General features: G+C 38.8%; 1 protein-coding gene across 2 annotated transcripts in view; it reads left to right on the top strand.

Moving 5' to 3' along the window:
* Positions 1 to 18,232, top strand: part of DROSHA (drosha, ribonuclease type III) — a 111,488-nt gene that overhangs the window by 46,722 nt on the left and 46,534 nt on the right. For both annotated transcript variants that reach the window (XM_005858113.2, XM_014548481.1), the window contains exons 13-16: positions 3,055 to 3,224; positions 9,358 to 9,482; positions 11,079 to 11,178; positions 12,576 to 12,683. In XM_005858113.2, coding sequence (XP_005858175.2) covers positions 3,055 to 3,224; positions 9,358 to 9,482; positions 11,079 to 11,178; positions 12,576 to 12,683 — 503 coding nt within the window. The remainder of the gene's footprint in view (positions 1 to 3,054; positions 3,225 to 9,357; positions 9,483 to 11,078; positions 11,179 to 12,575; positions 12,684 to 18,232) is intronic.

Here is an 18,232-nt window from a genome sequence, read left to right as displayed (position 1 = left end):
GGGAGCTATGGGGGGGAAAAAGAGGAACAACTGTAATAATCTGAACAATAAAGATTTAATTTTAAAAAAATCAATTGAGATAATATCATAGTACTAGAGGCCCGGTGCACGAATTCGTGCACGGTTGGGGTCCGGCTGGCCCACCCCAGTTGGGCTGGGCCAGCTGGGGGGAGGGTCCTTGGGCAGTTGGCCAGCTGGCCCGCCCCCAATTGGGGTGGGAGGGGCCAATTGGGGATGGTGGTGGCCAGGGGAGGGGCCGCAAGCAGTTGGCCGGCTGGCCCCTGCCCCTGGCCCAACTCCCAATTGAACTCCTGGTTGAGGGGACAGTTTGCATATTAGCCTTTTATTATATGGGATAACTTTGTATTTGGAAAGCTTAGAAAATACCTGTTAATACAGATTTTTAGACAAGATTATTTAAAGGCATCTTAGCAGGAATACACAGGGGACATAGTAATGCAGCTGTATAGTTATTCCTAGTGTAGGGAAGGAGGAAGGCGTGTTTGTGTTTGTTAAAATTGAGTGTTAGACTGTTGAGAAGCACTTGTGTAACCAGCCATATTCTTAACACAAATTCCCTAACAAATTGCCCTCCCCCGCAAATAACGTTATAAATAATCAGACAACATAAATGGAGAGTATTGGGTCTCTAAGAAACAGTTATAAAGTCTGTCAGTTCATTAATGACTGTCCAGATTCATTCCCTGAAACACAAACTCCAGTTCTTTTCGAATAATGACCCGTTGTCACGGCTCCAGCCCCAGTGCTGGCACAGCGCCTGCTAACCTTAGCATACCCACTCTCACTTCTCATTTGTATCGTGTCCTATTTATCTCAGCCAGCGAGATAAAAATGGCTTCTTAGCCCTCAGTGACACCGTTCCATAAATCCCCAACATAAACATGTAGCAAAGCAGACAAACCAAAAGAGCCAATTCATTAACATTAGTAAATTCATGGCAGTCTGTGAGCAAGTGGCCATGTTATTTATCTGCTTCAGAAAGTCACTTTTCAAATATTTATGAGGGTCTTTTTTGCTGGGCTGGGTATGAGAATACAGCCCTTGCACGGGCTCTGGCAGGATTCTCTTGTCTACCTTCTCTCGTATTTCCATAAGGACTGCACCTCATTATTGCCCCTGGAGCAGTGCCTCTGTCCCCCTCCTTAGGTTATCTGCTCTGGGTTTCTACATTTTTTCACAGTGGTAAATCTCTGTCTTTTTAGGTTTTAGGTGCTGTTTTAAATATTTAGCAGATTTCAACATGGATTTACACTTTCACCTTCAGCATGACCGACTTTGCACCTGACTTTTTTTATTTTTTTAAGAAAAGTATTTCTAGTTTCTATGCTGCTGTAAAAGTCTCCTGCCTCGTTGGCAGCTTTGTGTGTGTGTGTGTGTGTGTTAATCCTCACCCAAGAATATTTTTCCATTGACTTTTAGAGACAGTGGAAGGGATGGGAAGAGACACAGAGAGAGAAACATGGATGAGATACATCAATTGGTTGCCTCCCACACGTACCCCGACCAGGGCCGGGGATCCAGCTTGCAATCGAAGTACATGCCCTTGATCAAAATGGAACTCAGGACCCTTCAGTCTGTGGGCCGACACTATCCACTGATCCAAACCGGCTAGGGCTTATTGGCAGCTTTGCGCCCAGGCTAGGTAGAAGCATTCTGGTGAGCACGTTGTGACCTTTCTTTATCTTGTGAATATTCTCCTAAATTGGGAAATACCCTTGGTGTGTCAAATAAAAGTGACATAGAGACTCTGTTTCCAGTGTCTAGAAGAGTGCCTGTTTCATAGTAGGTGCTCAGTAACGATTTGTTGGATGAATAGACAAATATTTAGGTTAATGAATGAATGAATGCAGGATGCCTATATATAGTAGCTCTGTAGCAGCAATGTCATCTAGTTTCAGAATAGCATCTGGGGTTAAAAAACCTCATACACACCAGAGAGAAATCTTGATATTTATTTTCTTCTTTCTCAGATGTGTAGGCCTGTCCAAGCTTTAGCCCATAGCAACGTGTATGAAAATCTTTTATCCTTTTGCATTTTCTGGTAGCCCCAGTTCCTTGGGTATCTAACTCCTCTAGCACAAATAGGACACTCTCATTTGTGCCCACCTATCCCCACCATCTTGGTTTCCTCATTCTCCATGAAGTGTTGGCCTCATACTGGGGCTCCTAGAATATTTTTTGACCTGGGGAGGGTACTCATTGTCCTCTAAATCCTCAGGGCTCTTGTCCTTTCTTTGGGTAGGCCTAAGTCAAGAAAAGGGGTATAAGGTAGTTACACATACTGGTCAAGAAGCCAAGTCCAAAGAGAAGCCAGAAACCTGAGCACCGGAAATTAATGCTCACATTAAATGAATCTTTGGTTCATCAAGTACCAGATTAATTGGCTTTTTCCAGAGCACTTTAATTATGTCCTTTGTTGTTTTTACCTTCTGTACTTAGTAATATGTGCTTATAAGCCTCAGAATACTTGCTATTTTTCCATGTACTAACTCCATAATGATCTTCATGATATTAGTACAGGCTCTTTAGGACTATTCATCACGGCAGGTGTAGCACATTAGCACCAAAAAATTAGACCATCACACAGTAAGCTGAAAACATCCATAAATATCTCAAAAGCTTAGAATATTCTTAAGATAATAACATCACTGCTAAAGAGCTTTCATCTGTTACCTAGAAAGAATGATAAAATATTTAAGTTCTGTATATTGTAAGCTGTGGTTCTTCATGCTCGATGGTTTTAAATTTATTTAGATAGACACCTTTTTCTGTATTCACACCGTACAAATGGAGCCTTTTATCATTTAGAATGTTGCTCTTACCATTTTAGTAAATGAGATGGTTTATGAGCACTGTTTATCAATGAAACAAATGGCTTTCAGATTATTTGGCACCTGGTTAAACAATGTAAATTCTAAATTACCTTTTTATGAATGCTCTTTTGTCTCTGTTGTCTTGTTTTTCCTTATTTGGCTGATGACTAGCTGTGCATTGAGTAGCCTCATTTTCCCCTTTCTCTCTATCCCACCCCAGATGGAGGGAAGGAAGTGCTGTCTATGCACCAGATTCTCCTTTACTTGTTACGGTGCAGCAAAGCGCTGGTCCCGGAGGAGGAGATCGCCAACATGCTTCAGTGGGAAGAGCTCGAGTGGCAGAAATATGCGGAAGAGTGCAAAGGCATGATTGTCACCAACCCCGGCACGGTAGGTTCTGGTGCTCACACACTCAGACCCAGCCACCTTCCTTCCGGGTGTGAATGTTTCAGAAAAACAGTGACATTTTCAAAGCTTTATGTACTCATTCCCTCTCATCCTTGAGTAATTTTAACTATTTAGTAGATACGAAAAATATTATAATATAGGTGCATTTGGTAGTAAGTTCATCTTATTGGTAAATTTATTCTGCTCCTTATGGAGACTTTTAAAGTTCTTTGGTATGTTTAGTTCTGATTTTTTTTTTTTAGGCATAAAAGTAATATATCTTCACTATAGAAAAATTAGGAAAATCAAAAAGCAGCCCAAAGAAGGCAATAAAAATTACCCATGATTCCATTCTACAGAGATGATAGTATTCAGTTTTCTGGTCTCTAGGATATATTTCATATTGTTTTGAAACAAAATTGGCATCATTCTATTAAATAGTATTATTAAATATTTAGACCTCCTTATCCTCCAGAAACAACCACAAAATATCATTTTTTTCATAGTCATAAATTTCTTTTTTTTTTATTAAATCTTTATTGTTCAGATTACATTTGTTCCTCTTTTTTTTTCCCCCATAACTCCCCTCCTCCCAGTTCCCGTCCCACCCTCCGCCCTCACTTCCCACCCACTGTCCTCATCCATAGGTGCACGATTTTTGTCCAGTTTCTTCCCGCATCTCCCATTCCCCTTTCCCCGCCAAGAATAGTCAGTCCATTCCCTTTCTATGTCCCTGGTTCATTATAATTACCAGTTCATTCTGTAAATCAGATTATTTATTCACTTGATTCTTAGATTCACTTGTTGATAGATGCATGTTTGTTGTTCACAATTTGTATCTTTACCTTTTTCTTCTTCCTCTTCTTAAAGGATACCTTTCAGCATTTCGTATAATACTGGTTTAGTGGTGATGAACTCCTTTAGCTTTTCCTTATCTGTGAAGCTCTTTATCTGACCTTCAATTCTGAATGATAGCTTTGCTGGATAAAGTATTCTTGGTTGTAGGTTCTTGGTATTCATCACTTTGAATATTTCTTGCCATTCCCTTCTGGCCTGCAAAGTTTCTGTTGAGAAATCAGCTGACAGTCGTATGGGTATTCCCTTGTAGGTAATTGAGTCTCTTTCTCTTGCTGCTTTTAAGATTCTCTCTTTGTCTTTTGCTCTTGGCATTTTAATTATGATGTGTCTTGGTGTGGTCCTCTTTGGATTCCTTTTGTTTGGGGTTCTCTGCGCTTCTTGGACCTGTAAGTCCATTTCTTTCACCAGGTGGGGGAAGTTTTCTGCCATTATTTCTTCAAATAGGTTTTCAATATCTTGCTGTCTCTCATCTTCTGGCACCCCAATTATTCTGATGTTTGTACGCTTGAAGCTGTCCCAGAGGCTCCTTACACTATCTTCGTATTTTCGGATTCTTTTTTCATTTTGCTTTTCCGGTTGGGTGTTTTTTGCTTCTTCGCATTTCAAATCTTTGGCTTGATTCTTGCGCTCCTCTGGTCTGCTATTGGGTGTAATATTCTTTATTTCAGAGCGTGTATGCTTAATTTCTAGTTTCTTTATCATAGCATCGAGGGTCTCATTAGTTTTCGTGAAGCTCTCCAAAAGTTTATTGCAAGCCCTCAAAATTGCGTTTTTTAGCTCTATATCCTCCATTTCTGTCATGTTTTTTTGTCTCCGCATTTTTTATGCTTTCTTGGTGCACCCCCTAGTGGTCTTTGTGCGCAGTCTTGTTCTCGTTGAGCCTTGATTGTTGTAGTTAATACTGGAGGGATTTGACCAACTGGCTGTCTGGCTGTGAGAATCAGCTGTGGGAAAACTTCTGTCCTCTGGGGAGGTGCTAATCTAGCCTTTGCCTGAGGCAAATGGCTGTTATGGTGCCCTCAGTCCTGTTCCCAGAGGCTCTGCTTCTCAGAACCCCCGGAACCGCTGCAAACCTCGGAGGGAAAGCTGCCTTCCAACTGATGCCAGACACTCCCGCTTCTCCCGTTTGGGTCCGAGTCCCCAGCGATTCGCCCGTATCTGGAGCTCAGAGTCTGAGACTCCCCCCTGACCGAAAACGACAACCGCGCTCTCAGCCACCAGCCCGCTTTGCGCGCGCACCTCCGCACCTGAGTATTTTCCACACTGCGCCTCCTCTGAGCCTCGGTGTGCTGTTATTTTTCCTTCTAGTTGAAGAGTCTCTCCTCAGCCAGCTTTCCTGTGGTTCTGGGTGATGTCCGTTCTGTCTTTTAGTTGTATTTTTGAAGTGGTTGTTTGCGGCAGCAGTCTGCGGTGTTTACCTATGCCGCCATCTTGGTCCTCCTCATAAATTTCTTTAGGAGTGTTAAAAAAAAAAAAAAGACCCCTAAGTTGTAAAATTAACTCCTTATTGTTGGGTACCCAGGTTGCTTCCGGACTTTTGCTAAAACAAATAATGCTATATTGAATTTGTATATGTGTGTACATATATATATGTATATGTATGTGTCTTTGAATATTTACCCATTTAACTCCTTAGGAAGAAGTAGTCTGGCTGTATACACATGTTAAGTCTTTTGATACATAGGGCAAATACCTTCCAGAAGGGTTGTAAAATGTGTGCTCTGACTAGGAAGATATGAGGGTACCCATTTCATATTGGTTATACTGTTTAAAAATTAAAAAAAAATCTTTATTGTTGAAAGTATTCTACTATTTTAACAAACAAACTTTGTCAGTTGATAGGGAAAAATATTAGTTCAGTTTTGTGTTTATTTTAGTTTCTAACAAAAATCGATATTTTAAATGTTTATTGGCCTTTTGATAATGGCCTATCAATATCCTTTGTCAAATTTTCTGTTGTGGTATTTGTCCTTTTTTATTGATCCTTTTATTGCTCTTTTGCCATAATTATTACAAATATTTCCCACTTCTTTTGTTTCTTATTATTTTGTTTTAAAATTAGCTTCTAATGTTAGTTGTTGAAATAAACACGTGAAATTTAAAAGAGAGAATTAAAAGATAACTAGATTTATCTTATAAAGAAAATGCTGTTTTATATATTATATCAATTAAAATTATTTTTTCTTCAAAATATGTTATTTCATAAAATATATATTGGCATCTTATCAGAATAAGTTTTTCCAGAAAGGGAGAATTACAATATTTCCATGTAAAGAAACAAAGTAATCTATTTAAACAAAGCTGTTGTTTTAAAAAGGCTGCCAAATTTGTTCAATAGTCATGATTCATAAAAATAAAAACTCTGGATCAACTTTCTGTAGCATGACAGCAACATCTGCACAAACAAAATGTGGTTATTTGCAAACCAAACACTCCAGCTAATGCCAGTTATTTTAAACAGATCTCGAAAAATGAAAGTGTTTAATAAAAATGTTTTTCAACATAACATTTATTTAAAATTAAAAAGTCATACAGTTTTTACTGTTATATTGTTAAGCCACATAAATCATTGTTAAAGTAACTTTAAAAGAAATATACAAGTCATAGCACTATGAGAGTGTGATTGTGAATTTGATTTTTCTCCTTTAAACAGCTGCAGAAATTTACATTTCTTCTGTCAGGTTTATAGCTGGGTCAGAAGTTAGGTTCAAGTGATGGTGGTGGCAGACATGATCTTTTCATCTTGGTGAGTCCACTCCAAGCATCCCATGATTTACAGTGGACACTTTGGGAACACTTTCTCCCTGGAGCTTCCTTCCATGTCCTGGCTAACATTTCCTGATGTCCTAGAATCAGTTGGAGAGCTTTTGAAAATATAAGAATGCCATGATTGACTCTATATGCTCCAGGCACTCAAGGATCTGTAGTTTAAAAAAACAAAATCCCAGGGACTTCAGATTCATTCGTTGCTTGTTACTGAGCTGATGGCATGGAGGACATTTACTCCATGACCAGGGTCGTCATTCAACTTACTGTTGAGGGACAACCATATGAGCCAGATGCTAGTGAAGTATATAGATGTGTATGACACTTGTCCAGGTGCAGTCTCACAGCATATCCATGTAAAAGGAGTCTGTGATGAACCCTTGAATCAATGGGCCAGTCAGTAGGAAAGCCCGTAGTTTTAGGTGAGATCACTTGGCTGGGCTGCCGGGATACTTCATAAACACCACAGGAAGGTCTTTAAGGAATTGAGAAATTGTATAAATTATTGGCATGTTTAAATGCACATACTTGGCATGGTGTTTGGCCAGTTTGAAGATAATGAAGAAACCAGGATGAAAGGTTTATGTTGGAAAGTAGGTGGAAATACGAAAAAGTAAGTTTGGAAGCCAGGCTTTGGGACATGTTGAAGTTAATTCTTTTTTAATATTTACCTAAAAATATGTTTAGAGGAGGAACATATTCTGGAAACTCAGTATGATTCAAACATCTTCCATTATATTGTTTTGAGAATAGGGTCGAGTGTACATTTCATACTTGCTTTGAAAGATCACCCAATGGTAAGAATATTGGGGAATTTATTAAATTTTCAAGCCATTATGGTCACATTAAGTACTTTATTGTTGCGGAATTTAAAAGACTCAGTCTCCCTCTTTGGGCACTTTGCTTCTACCAGAGAATACTTTGGTCATTAGTGAGAATGTTTTTTTCTTATGTTTCTACAAAGATGGTAGGATAGCTGTTGTAGAGTGTGGCCAAATTCTAAAACTGATTTCCTTCACCTCCCCACACGTATAAATTTAGAGATACTATAGATATTCTAAGTCAGTATCTCCTTGTTGATTCCATAGCATGGTGTTTAAAATCCTGGGAACACGAATAACTCACTAGCACCTTTCAGTTGTGCAGTTTTCTTGGTGCTTTGATACACAAAATACTATTGGAACCAATTCTTAGGCCTAAATAATATGTTGCACCATCTGTAATACTTTCAACAATAAAGATAAATTTAAAAAAAATGTTGCTACTGTTGATAAGCACTTACATAATTTTATACTAGGTTACCTGTGACCAAAATCTCTAGTTATGAATTTTGAGAGCAGAGGCTAACTTTTTAAGATACTAGTGAAATTTTGATTGTTAAATCACATTTAAATATTCCTTAAAAACCTAAGTGTAAGTTGTTTTTAAACTAATGTGGATGGATTTACACCAACCTATTCCCATTGTCCCCTACTTGGATTTGTCAGATGGCTGCCTGGGGCTACAGCTGTGGGTAGGATAACAGGCTTGTCCCAGTTGTTGGGGGCTGTCCGCTTTTAGCGTTGAAACCCCTCAGCCCTGGACAGTTCAGACCACCAACCAGACTCTAGTTGTTGGTCATTGCTGGGCGACAGGATGAAGCTCATTGGCCTCCATGTGGATCAGTTCTGTAGCCTTTGGTTTAAAGCAGCTGAGCCAAAGACTCCACAATCCCCTAGTAAGAGTTTAGTTTGTAATGATAGAGGCCTGCCAGAGAATTGGGCATAAGCAAGAGGGTTGCTAAAACATTCTCTCCATGATTTTACCTTCTTTTCACAAACTTAAGCTTTCAGGATGAAAGGTATTTTATAAATGGTTCCTCATATTTTAGCAACTCAAGAAGGAATTAGCTGTTCACTTTATTTTTATTAGACTTGCATAAAAAATATGAGGCTCTCTATTAAAATTAAAAATGGCCTACATGGACATAATAAGAGGAACTTAACCATTTCGCTTTTGTACTACCATACCTTCTAATTTAAAGATGTGGAATTAAAGGAATACAATAAGGTACAGAGAGAACTAATGGGAAAAATGTATATAGAGGCATCTGTCTGTGCATTCTGAGTAGAAGTAAGCTATTCATTTGAAATGTGAACTTAAAACAGAATAAGCCAGCACATCTCTTCCTCGTGATGTGGAATACTTCCCCGGTGCCTTTGGAGAGGTTAAGGAAAAGTTATATCTGACTAGGTGTCCTTTTAAAAGTTTAATTTTTAAAGGTTTCCATGTGGACTGCAAAAAAGGACAAGATCATTGTTCATTATGCCAAATGGCACGGACTCATTTACAGGGATGACATTATAGTTTTTATATAGTATAGCTGCTATGACTAAAGGGTTCAAGTGACATTTTCCCTTTGGGGATGAGGCTTTCCTAGAAAAAAAATTCGATTAATTTCTTTCCTACTTAGGTTAAAGTCAATACTTACAGACTTCTTATGGGAATAAATGGCTTTGATTTTTCTCTGTAGAAACCAAGCTCTGTCCGCATCGATCAACTGGATCGTGAACAGTTCAACCCCGATGTGATTACTTTTCCAATAATCGTTCACTTTGGGATACGCCCTGCACAGTTGAGTTATGCAGGAGACCCACAGTAAGATATTTCTCGGTGTTTGTCTTAGCCAATTTCGCCTTCTACTCACAGCTTCATTAGCAGAGGAATACCTTTTAGCGGATGTTTTCCTTTTTGAAAATTAAGAACTAAAATGAGCCATGTTTTCAAATTTAGGTCACCAAATGAAACAAATTTTGGTAGCTTACAGGACATTATTATTCAATAGATTATCCTTTGCAATCTTGGTCAGCAAGAGTCCTGTATGTTTTTAACCTTTAAGGAACTTTTCATTTATTCATCCTTATAATACTTATTGTTACTATTTTTTCAGTGCCCTCTAGAGGAAAATAGCATCATATTGGTTCCTAGCACTGCTGAATTCATACAGATTCTATTTTTTTGGAGCACCTTAATAAGAGCTCAAGACCCCATGCAAAGCTAAGGGTCGTGTTAGAAGGAGAAGCTGTGGCTTCTGACTTTCAGAATTGATGTTATTTTCCACATTTGGGTTTTTCTGGGAGAAGATGAACATGTGTGGGATTGGAAATATTACCATTATTTTCTTCAGGAATGTTTGAATTTCCTACCTTGTTAAACAAACGAATAGTTTCCTGAGTTAAAAGTTTTTTTAAAGGATTCATAATGAGAGAAAAGGGCATTTGGGCTTTTCAATTCATAAATACAATTCTGGCTAATATCTTAGAAGAGGCTAAAGGGTTTTATTCTTTTTTCCCCCCCTTTGGATAAAAGTATGAAGCAGTGAACCAGGCACTGTGTAAGTACTTCTTTCTTTCCACCATTCTCTAAGAAACTGTTATCAAAAAGAGACCCAGCTGAGGCCGAGAAAGGAGCAGTTTCAATGACAGAACCAGCTTCAAGATGACAGAAAACCCTTTGAAAGTCCCTTCTTGTCAGAAAAATGTTAGTAGAATGTGATTAGGCTCTCGTGGACTCAGGTGGCAGGAGTGTGAATTGATAAAAAACTCCCCTTCATTCCCAGGGCACTTTAACAGCATCCTTCAGGCCCATCTAGGTTACCACATATTTGGCTACAAACGTGCTTATTCTTGTCCTGGTATATACAGATGAGTGTACACATTCATCTTTCCCCCTCCCCACTGGAGAAATGGATACAGACAGCTATGTAGCGAGGGTATTGGCACGGATGTGGCTTTCTTTCTAATACTCTCCAAATTTTACTTTCAGTCTAGGCCGTTCAGAGACTGACAGTATCCTTATTGAGGGGTCTTTCTCTCAGCAAACATCAAAAAATACATGTTTAAATAAAATTTGTCATTTTCAAAGAGGTAACAATGAGAAACAGCATATGTTTCTATTGGTTTTGTATATCTCCTTTGGAATTCTTTCCAGATAGATTCACCCATGTAGTGACACCTCATTTTTCAACCAAAATAAGCAATAATCAGCTTAATAACTAGGTTCCAGATAGCTCTTGGTCATCCTGACCTTCAACCCCCCAAACCATATCCTTCCTTAGAATGAAGGTTTGCTGCCATTATGGTATAAAAAAAGAATGCTGTTTATAATTGAACAGGGCTATTGAGACAACTGGCTTTATTGTGCTTCAGATTGGCCTGCTCTTTGTTTAAGATGTCTGTCTGTCCTTTTCCTTAGGTACCAGAAACTGTGGAAGAGTTATGTGAAACTTCGCCACCTCCTAGCAAATAGTCCCAAAGTCAAACAAACGGACAAACAGAAACTGGCCCAGAGGGAGGTGGGTATTGAGCTCTGTTCTTCTGTGATTGATGATGCGCTTCAGGTTGATTTCAAGGTTGTCGCATGGCACTACACTTTTGAATAAGATGGGAAAAGACTTTTAAAAAGTCATAGTTTACTCCCCTCCCCACATTAGTAGGCTGATTTTTTTTCATCTTATTAGTATCTAAGGAACCATTTTTCCTCCTAAAAAGGATACTTTTTTCTTTTTTTATAAAGGAGGATAGTTTCTTAACTAAAGGATTGCTACCATTGGGAATAAATGTATCTTTTATAGAAACTAAAATAAAAAACTGGCTGGATCAGCTTTTTATCATAATTAGACTGCACATCATCTAACTTTGGATCTTATGCAAATTTCTTGGTGTTAAGGTTGTAAAAGATTGTCTTCCATATGTCTGTCAGTTTAGTGGGTGAACTTATTTTGTAAGGTTTTATGCTCTACATTCCACATGTCTTTACTAATGGGTCATATTATCTTTATATTCCAGGAACACTTATGTTTTAGTTATAATTTTAAGAGTAAATGAATTTGGTATCAAAATAGATTTTGTCTCAGTGAGGTTTATTCTGCTTGGTGGTGTAAGAGCAAGGCTCTGAGGCTGGGAAAGGTGTTTGAATTCTGGCGTCGTCACTTACTGTGACTTGAGCCAGTCAGCTTCGGTAAAGAGGAGGGAAGCAGGGCTGAGAGAGGCTGACTGAGCTGTCCCGCTGTTGGTGCCCCAGGGAAAAAGGTGGTTGTGTGGACTTCTGAAATCGTCCATTGAGCTTTCCTCTAATCGGGTGGAGGTGGTGGTGGTGGTTCCTTTGTATTATGAATTCCTATGAGGTTGTTACTGAGTAAGTATACAAATATAAAATTATTTTTATGATTAATTATTTGAAGTGCAGTTAAAGGAAAGAGTTCCTGACTATGTCTTGCAGAAGTTTTAGATTATTGTATTTTTTAAAATAAAATGTGTCCTCCCAATAAGAGTTGTTATAATGGGATGGCAAATTTGAAAGCGACTTTTAGAATTACGTGGGTTGCAGGTTAATTTATTGATTGTATTTCTTAGATGTAAAGCTTGACATAGGCTTGATATAATTATAATTTTTACATGCTGATTTCAAAACCCAAACACTACTTTTTAAAAAATCAGTAAAGGTCATTTTTAATTTGAACTTGCCAGAATGGTAGATTTGGCTTAGATCTTTTTCTTATCTAGTTACCCAAGGCTTTGAGCATTCTGGCCATCATTTCAAGTAAATTACTGTAATTTGGCATGAAGAGGTTTGAGTGCCTGAATGTAAGGGTGATATTGAATGAATCTAGCTTATTTTCTAATGCTTGATGTTTGGCTTAAAATTGCTCTGCAACCATCAGGTGACTCATCATAATGAGTTCTCTTCTAGGAAGCGCTCCAAAAAATACGACAGAAGAATACAATGAGGCGAGAAGTAACAGTGGAGCTCAGTAGCCAAGGATTCTGGAAAACTGGCATCCGTTCTGATGTCTGTCAGGTAACGATGCTTCTGGGAATACAGTCATCCTGTATACCTCTTCCTTTAAAAGTCATTGGTGCTCAAGTTTTCCTAATTCTGAGAAGTTTCTGCGAAACATATTACCTTGTAGCTAAATTGGGACACCCATAAATTGTTTTGTGTCCTTTGGGTTTTGTTTTTGTTGTCAGTTTTGCTATTATCTTGATTAACTGTGTGTGTGTGTATGTGTGTGCGCGCGCGTGCGCGCATGCACAGGCACAGTGGTAGGGTGGGGGGGCACTTAGTAATGCTAGACTCTGTCTCTGCATATTGAGTGAAGGCAAGTCCATTCTTCAAATGCACCTGTCTGTTTGCAGCCATGTGCAGGTGCTTGTCCAAAAAGATACACAGCAGCAGCTCTACAGGCAGATTCCCGGAGGCCATGTGTACACACTATGACCCGTGACTCAAGCTTATGCTGCAGAGAACTGAAGGCATTGATGAACGGAATCAATATAAATTTCATATTTGACCCAAATGATAGTATTTTTTCATTTGATGAACTCAATAGAGGAATATGTCAGATATATATGCTGACTCACTAATAAGTATTTTTGTTTTCCCTGTGGGAGGAATTTTTACCAGATCAGAGAGCTCCAAAGCTCACTTGATTTTTTTTTGTTATGATTGGTACTGGTTGCGCTGCAGGGAAATTACAGTAAAGGAAAATGACTACCCAGGCTGGGGTCAGGTAATGTAATTAGCTGTGTTCAGCCTTTTGGAAGAATTCTTTCCAGGCTTCCACTTATCTGTTTTGATGGTAGCATATATTGTAATAAGTTCCGATACTCTCAGGTATTCATTTCATCATAATCAGTGTGTTTTTTAAAAAATCAATGTTGGCATTTAATTATTATATTGAACAGTGGGATTTAATCCAATAATTAAAGGTATTACTGTGCAATTCATTTCCCATGTGATGTCCAAAGCTAAATAGTTTTGTTTTAAGATGAACTGCTATTGATGCAGTACTGCTAAATAGTTTGAGAATAATCATCTACAGTGGTAGCCAGCATCCTCCAGGTCCTCAATTATTTTGCCAATTGACCACATTTTTTTTTCTCTAAGTACTTTCAAAAGTGAATATCTTACTCTGTTGATTCTCTCTGAGAGTCACTTGAAGTCATATCACCTGATTGCCTGCTTGCTAGTGTTTCTCCGAATCCGTAACATCATCCTAAGGTAGACACCATAAGAACAATGAGTGGAATGTTGAACAATGAGTGGAGTCTGCCTCAAACCTGGTGATCTCAGTGACAAGTCGGAGTTGATTGTTTGAGAGATCCTAAAATTGTGGAGCATTGAGAACTGGAAAGGACCTTAGAGATCTTTTAGTTTAGTGATTTTTAAACTTGAGTTTTTGGTTAACTCTGAAGTTGTTTTGTTTTTTAACAAAACCCTGTGAGGCCCTAATTTATAAAAAGATAAAGCAATAACTGTCTGATTGGTGGGTGTGGAGGGATTATCCTATTTTACTTGCTTTTCTTCCCACCCCAGGTTGCAGTCCCTAAGGCAGTTTTGTTCCGCTGAATGCAGTTTTTTAAAAAGTATCGAGTCCTTTTCCCCCTTTCTTTTGGTGAAACAAATAGGGGCGCTCAATAATCTGCTCCACTGCAGTTTTGCGTTCTTTGTGTATCACAGATGCTTTACTCTGGCTCCTCAGCTAGATTAGACATAGCTTGAGGACTAGGTTATTTTCTCTATATACATATTATATTTTTCATTCTGCTTTGAGGTTGGTAGGAGCACTCAGTGACTTTCTTTGACTGGTCAGAGAAAATGGATCCTGATTAAACTGTATACAAAGGTGAATATTTTTTGATCTGGTCATAGTTCCTCCGTCTGTAGGATTCCCATTCTTCCAAGACAACTGGTAACTGTTTAGAAGCTATGCTTACTGTCAATTGATGGCATTCGCACCAATTCAGTGACAACTGGAATCCCCATTTTGGGGTGTGGTGAAGAAGGAAACTTTACAGCTCAATTGTGAAACAGCTAGGCTGTGAAAACAGCACAGATGTATAATAGCGGCTCAATTGTGTTACCACAGGGCTGTGAGGCAGCCCTGGGACCAGGCCCCTCTTCTGTTCTGCTCTACTCCTCCACAGTCTGCTCTGCTCCTTGCCAGTCTGCTCTGGCCTGCCCTGGTCTGCTCCCATTTGCTTCCACAAGACATCTTTGGTGTTTCAGCTCAGTCAGTTGAAACAGTCTTTGATGGAAAGTGCACTCCAGAGCCAGAGGAGAGCTGGCTTGTATGGACAGAAGTTCCTGCCAATGGTCCCTGATTGGTCTGTTCTCATGCAAATGAGGACTTCAACTCTTTGCAGTTTGATTGGTCCAAAAGGCACTGTCCTGATTGGTCAGAATAGAGCTGCTCTGATTGGATGTGGGAAAAGCCTCAGTCCTATTGGTTGAAATAGGATTCTAGGAACTCCTTTGTAAGGGCTGGCTCAGATGGCAGGAACACAGTGCAGGCAGGCAGTTCATTGCAGAGGCAGGTAGTTCAGTGCAGGCTTCTCCCTGAAGAGCAGTGTGTGTGAGAGGCCCCTGTGTAGAAATGACTGCTAGGCTCTATTTTTCAGAAATTTGAGCCTAGTTAGCCATCAGGAACCCTTCTTAGTAGGTGTTTTTTTTCCTCAGGGTTCACATTACATTCTTCTGTCCTCCTAATGAAATCTTATTTAATTTTAGTAAAATTATGCTCGCATTTAAATGACTTGATAAAGACTGTAAATTGCTGACTTTGAGTTCATATACTGAATACAGGAATTGCTGTATGGTTTGTAAAAAGGAAAAAATGTCTACATATAAATGAATGAAAGTGTGAGCCAGCCAGCTACCTGAGAAGTTGATAGAAGCAGAAGAGAAAGAAATCTGGGTACAAGAGCAATGATGGGGGAGTGGGGGGCAGGAGGTTTGGACTCTTAAAAACAGTGATAAAACCATAAATTCCATGTTTTGGTGAAATAGTTCCTTATGTACCAAAATCAAATCATCCTGGAGGCATTTTGTAGCTGTCACCGTTAGGTGGAGAGGTGAAGTATCTGTTTATCTACCTTGATATATTAAATATTACTCCACCATCAATGAATTTTCTTGGAGTTGTGAAAGTAAACTGTTACCTGCACTGAGCTTAAAACATCACCATATAGGAATGCCACCTTGAAAGAATTTGGAGGTGTTACTCATCAACTCATTCATTATACAGGAGCAACCCAGTTCAAATTTAAATGCAAATACATAAAGTAAAGTAAAAATGATTTAGGGGAAAATGACCAAGGTAAATTAACTTAATTGACTTTTGGCTCAAAATGAGTATTTTTGCAATGAATATTTTTATGTTTATTTATACTCTTCCTTGTTCCAGAATGATTTTAAAATGTTAATTCTTAAATATAGGAGTAGTTAAACAACATGCCTGTGCAAATGAGAGGCTCCATGGTGGAAATGAATAAAGCCATTCCTCTGGTCCGTGCCAGTTGCTCAAATCTCTAAGACTTGTCCTCACTTGGCTTTCTGTTAGACTGTCCTCTTGTACTCACCCAGTGACTTGGATTCTGCAGACCCCTCTCCGGTTTGGGTCACATTTCCAGTGAATGCATGATGTTAATTTTTGGGTTCTTTCATTCTCAGGGCCCTCGGACGCCCTGCTGCACTCCCTATCTTCGCTCTCACAGGTGCGAGACTACACAGGGCTTTGTCCTCACGCACTCTTATTTAGGAGCTCATGGGGATACTTTGTCTTCTAGTTTTTATGTATATATTGTTTGTAGGTCTAGTTTGCTATTCTGGTTGCTCTATATTTATGGGAGAATTTTAATATTCTTAAAGTTACACATGGCCATTTCCTCACACTCTTTTAGGGGAACTTTTTTTAAATGAAAGCAGTTGCCAGGCATGAATTAGAGGGAGAGCAAAAATATGCCCAGTGATTATGTGCTTTTCAACATTGCAGAGGTTGGTATTTTAAAAAACTGAGCTAGAGATACAACAGTCTCGTAGATAATGTTGAGACTTGTTGCCTGGGATGGACATGGGTCATTCTTTCCTTTCCATAGTATTCACAAGAAACAGACTTTTTTGGAAAGAGAAACTGGCTCTATTTGGAGCAAGTTTAGAAGAAGTGGTGAAGGGACTAAGAGCTGTTTCATATGAGTCAAGGTTCAAGGAAATAAGACTTAGGTTAACCAAGAGTCGATGTAGGGGCCAGGCCACTTAATGTATCTTTTTATTTTGTCTCTAGGGGTAGAACTAGGTTCCAAGGGATAAGGAGACAGATTTGGGCTTAATGTTCTAAAAATTATCTGGTAATCAGAGTACTCTAGAGAGGGCTTTATTCATCTCTCACTGGAGGTATTAAAAAATAAACAATTCACCAGTTTAAGTTCACACTTTAGAAAGATAGTTGCACTGTATAGTCTTCATGACCTGTCCATCTTGAGTGTTTAACTTTGACTCCCTTGAGCTCCCTGCAATTTAGATGCCTGTAAAACCATATTATACTTGGGCCACACACTGCCATATTACTATATTTTTAAATACAGCACTTATAAAAACTATGTGGACAAAATGCCAATAATTCAAATCATAATCGCACATCTCTGGGAATCCCTTGAGGGCAAAAGGAGTGTCTTCATCTTTTTCTCTTCCACACCCTTGGAAGCCTTGCACATGGAGGTGCTCAGTACGTCTTTATTGAATTGAACTGGAAAGAAAGACATTCTGTTGATCAGAGAGTCTATTTGGGAGAACTAATCATTCTTTTTAAGTTAATAATACAGGGAACTGATTTCTATAGTTTCAAGCAAATCCATTTTCATGTATTTTTAAATACTGCCAGCTTAAAATACTTCAAAGACTAAAATGGTAGAAAGCATATGTCAGTCATTCTGTGAGCTGTGCCCATCCTCCAGGCTCTGATGAATAAGAATGACTCCTTTATTCTCTTAAGTTCTAGGGAACCATTATTAAAGAACAGAAAAAGACATGCCTTTCATGAAATTATCTCCCAACGAGGTATCTATAGCCAAATGAAAAATGATTGAAACAAAAAACAAAGGTTCCATGCTCTCGGGTGCCTTTATTGCATCGGTGGCTTTATAAAAGTTGTCCTTACAATGTTAAGCCATTAAGTGTGAAACCTGGAATGGCCTTTGAAGATCACCTGGTTGAGAAGGTCTTACCTAAAGGATAGTGATGGGCTTCAGGGGTTCTGAGCCCATTAAAATGGCATCCAATTTTGCATGCTTGTGTGCAGAGGCATTTTGAGGGGAAAGAATTATTTTCCTTAGATTCTCAGAAGTGTCTTGACCATGACAAAGTTTCCAGATTGGTGAGTCCTAATCCATTCCCTTGAATTAAAGATAGACAAGGAGGCACAAACGTTCTTGTGACCTTGTCGAGGTTATCTTGCTGAGTACTGATTGAACCAGGGCCATTCCTACTTGAATGAGGGCTAATAGGACTTGTTGTAAACCGTTTTTTGTTGTTGTTGTTGTTCCACTTATTTTTTTTTATTAATAAATCTT

Source organism: Myotis brandtii, unplaced genomic scaffold, assembly GCF_000412655.1.
Source record: "Myotis brandtii unplaced genomic scaffold, ASM41265v1 scaffold115, whole genome shotgun sequence".
NCBI lineage: Eukaryota > Metazoa > Chordata > Mammalia > Chiroptera > Vespertilionidae > Myotis > Myotis brandtii.
The sequence above is the reverse complement of the archived record's forward strand: the minus strand, read 5'-3'. Positions and strand labels throughout refer to the sequence as shown.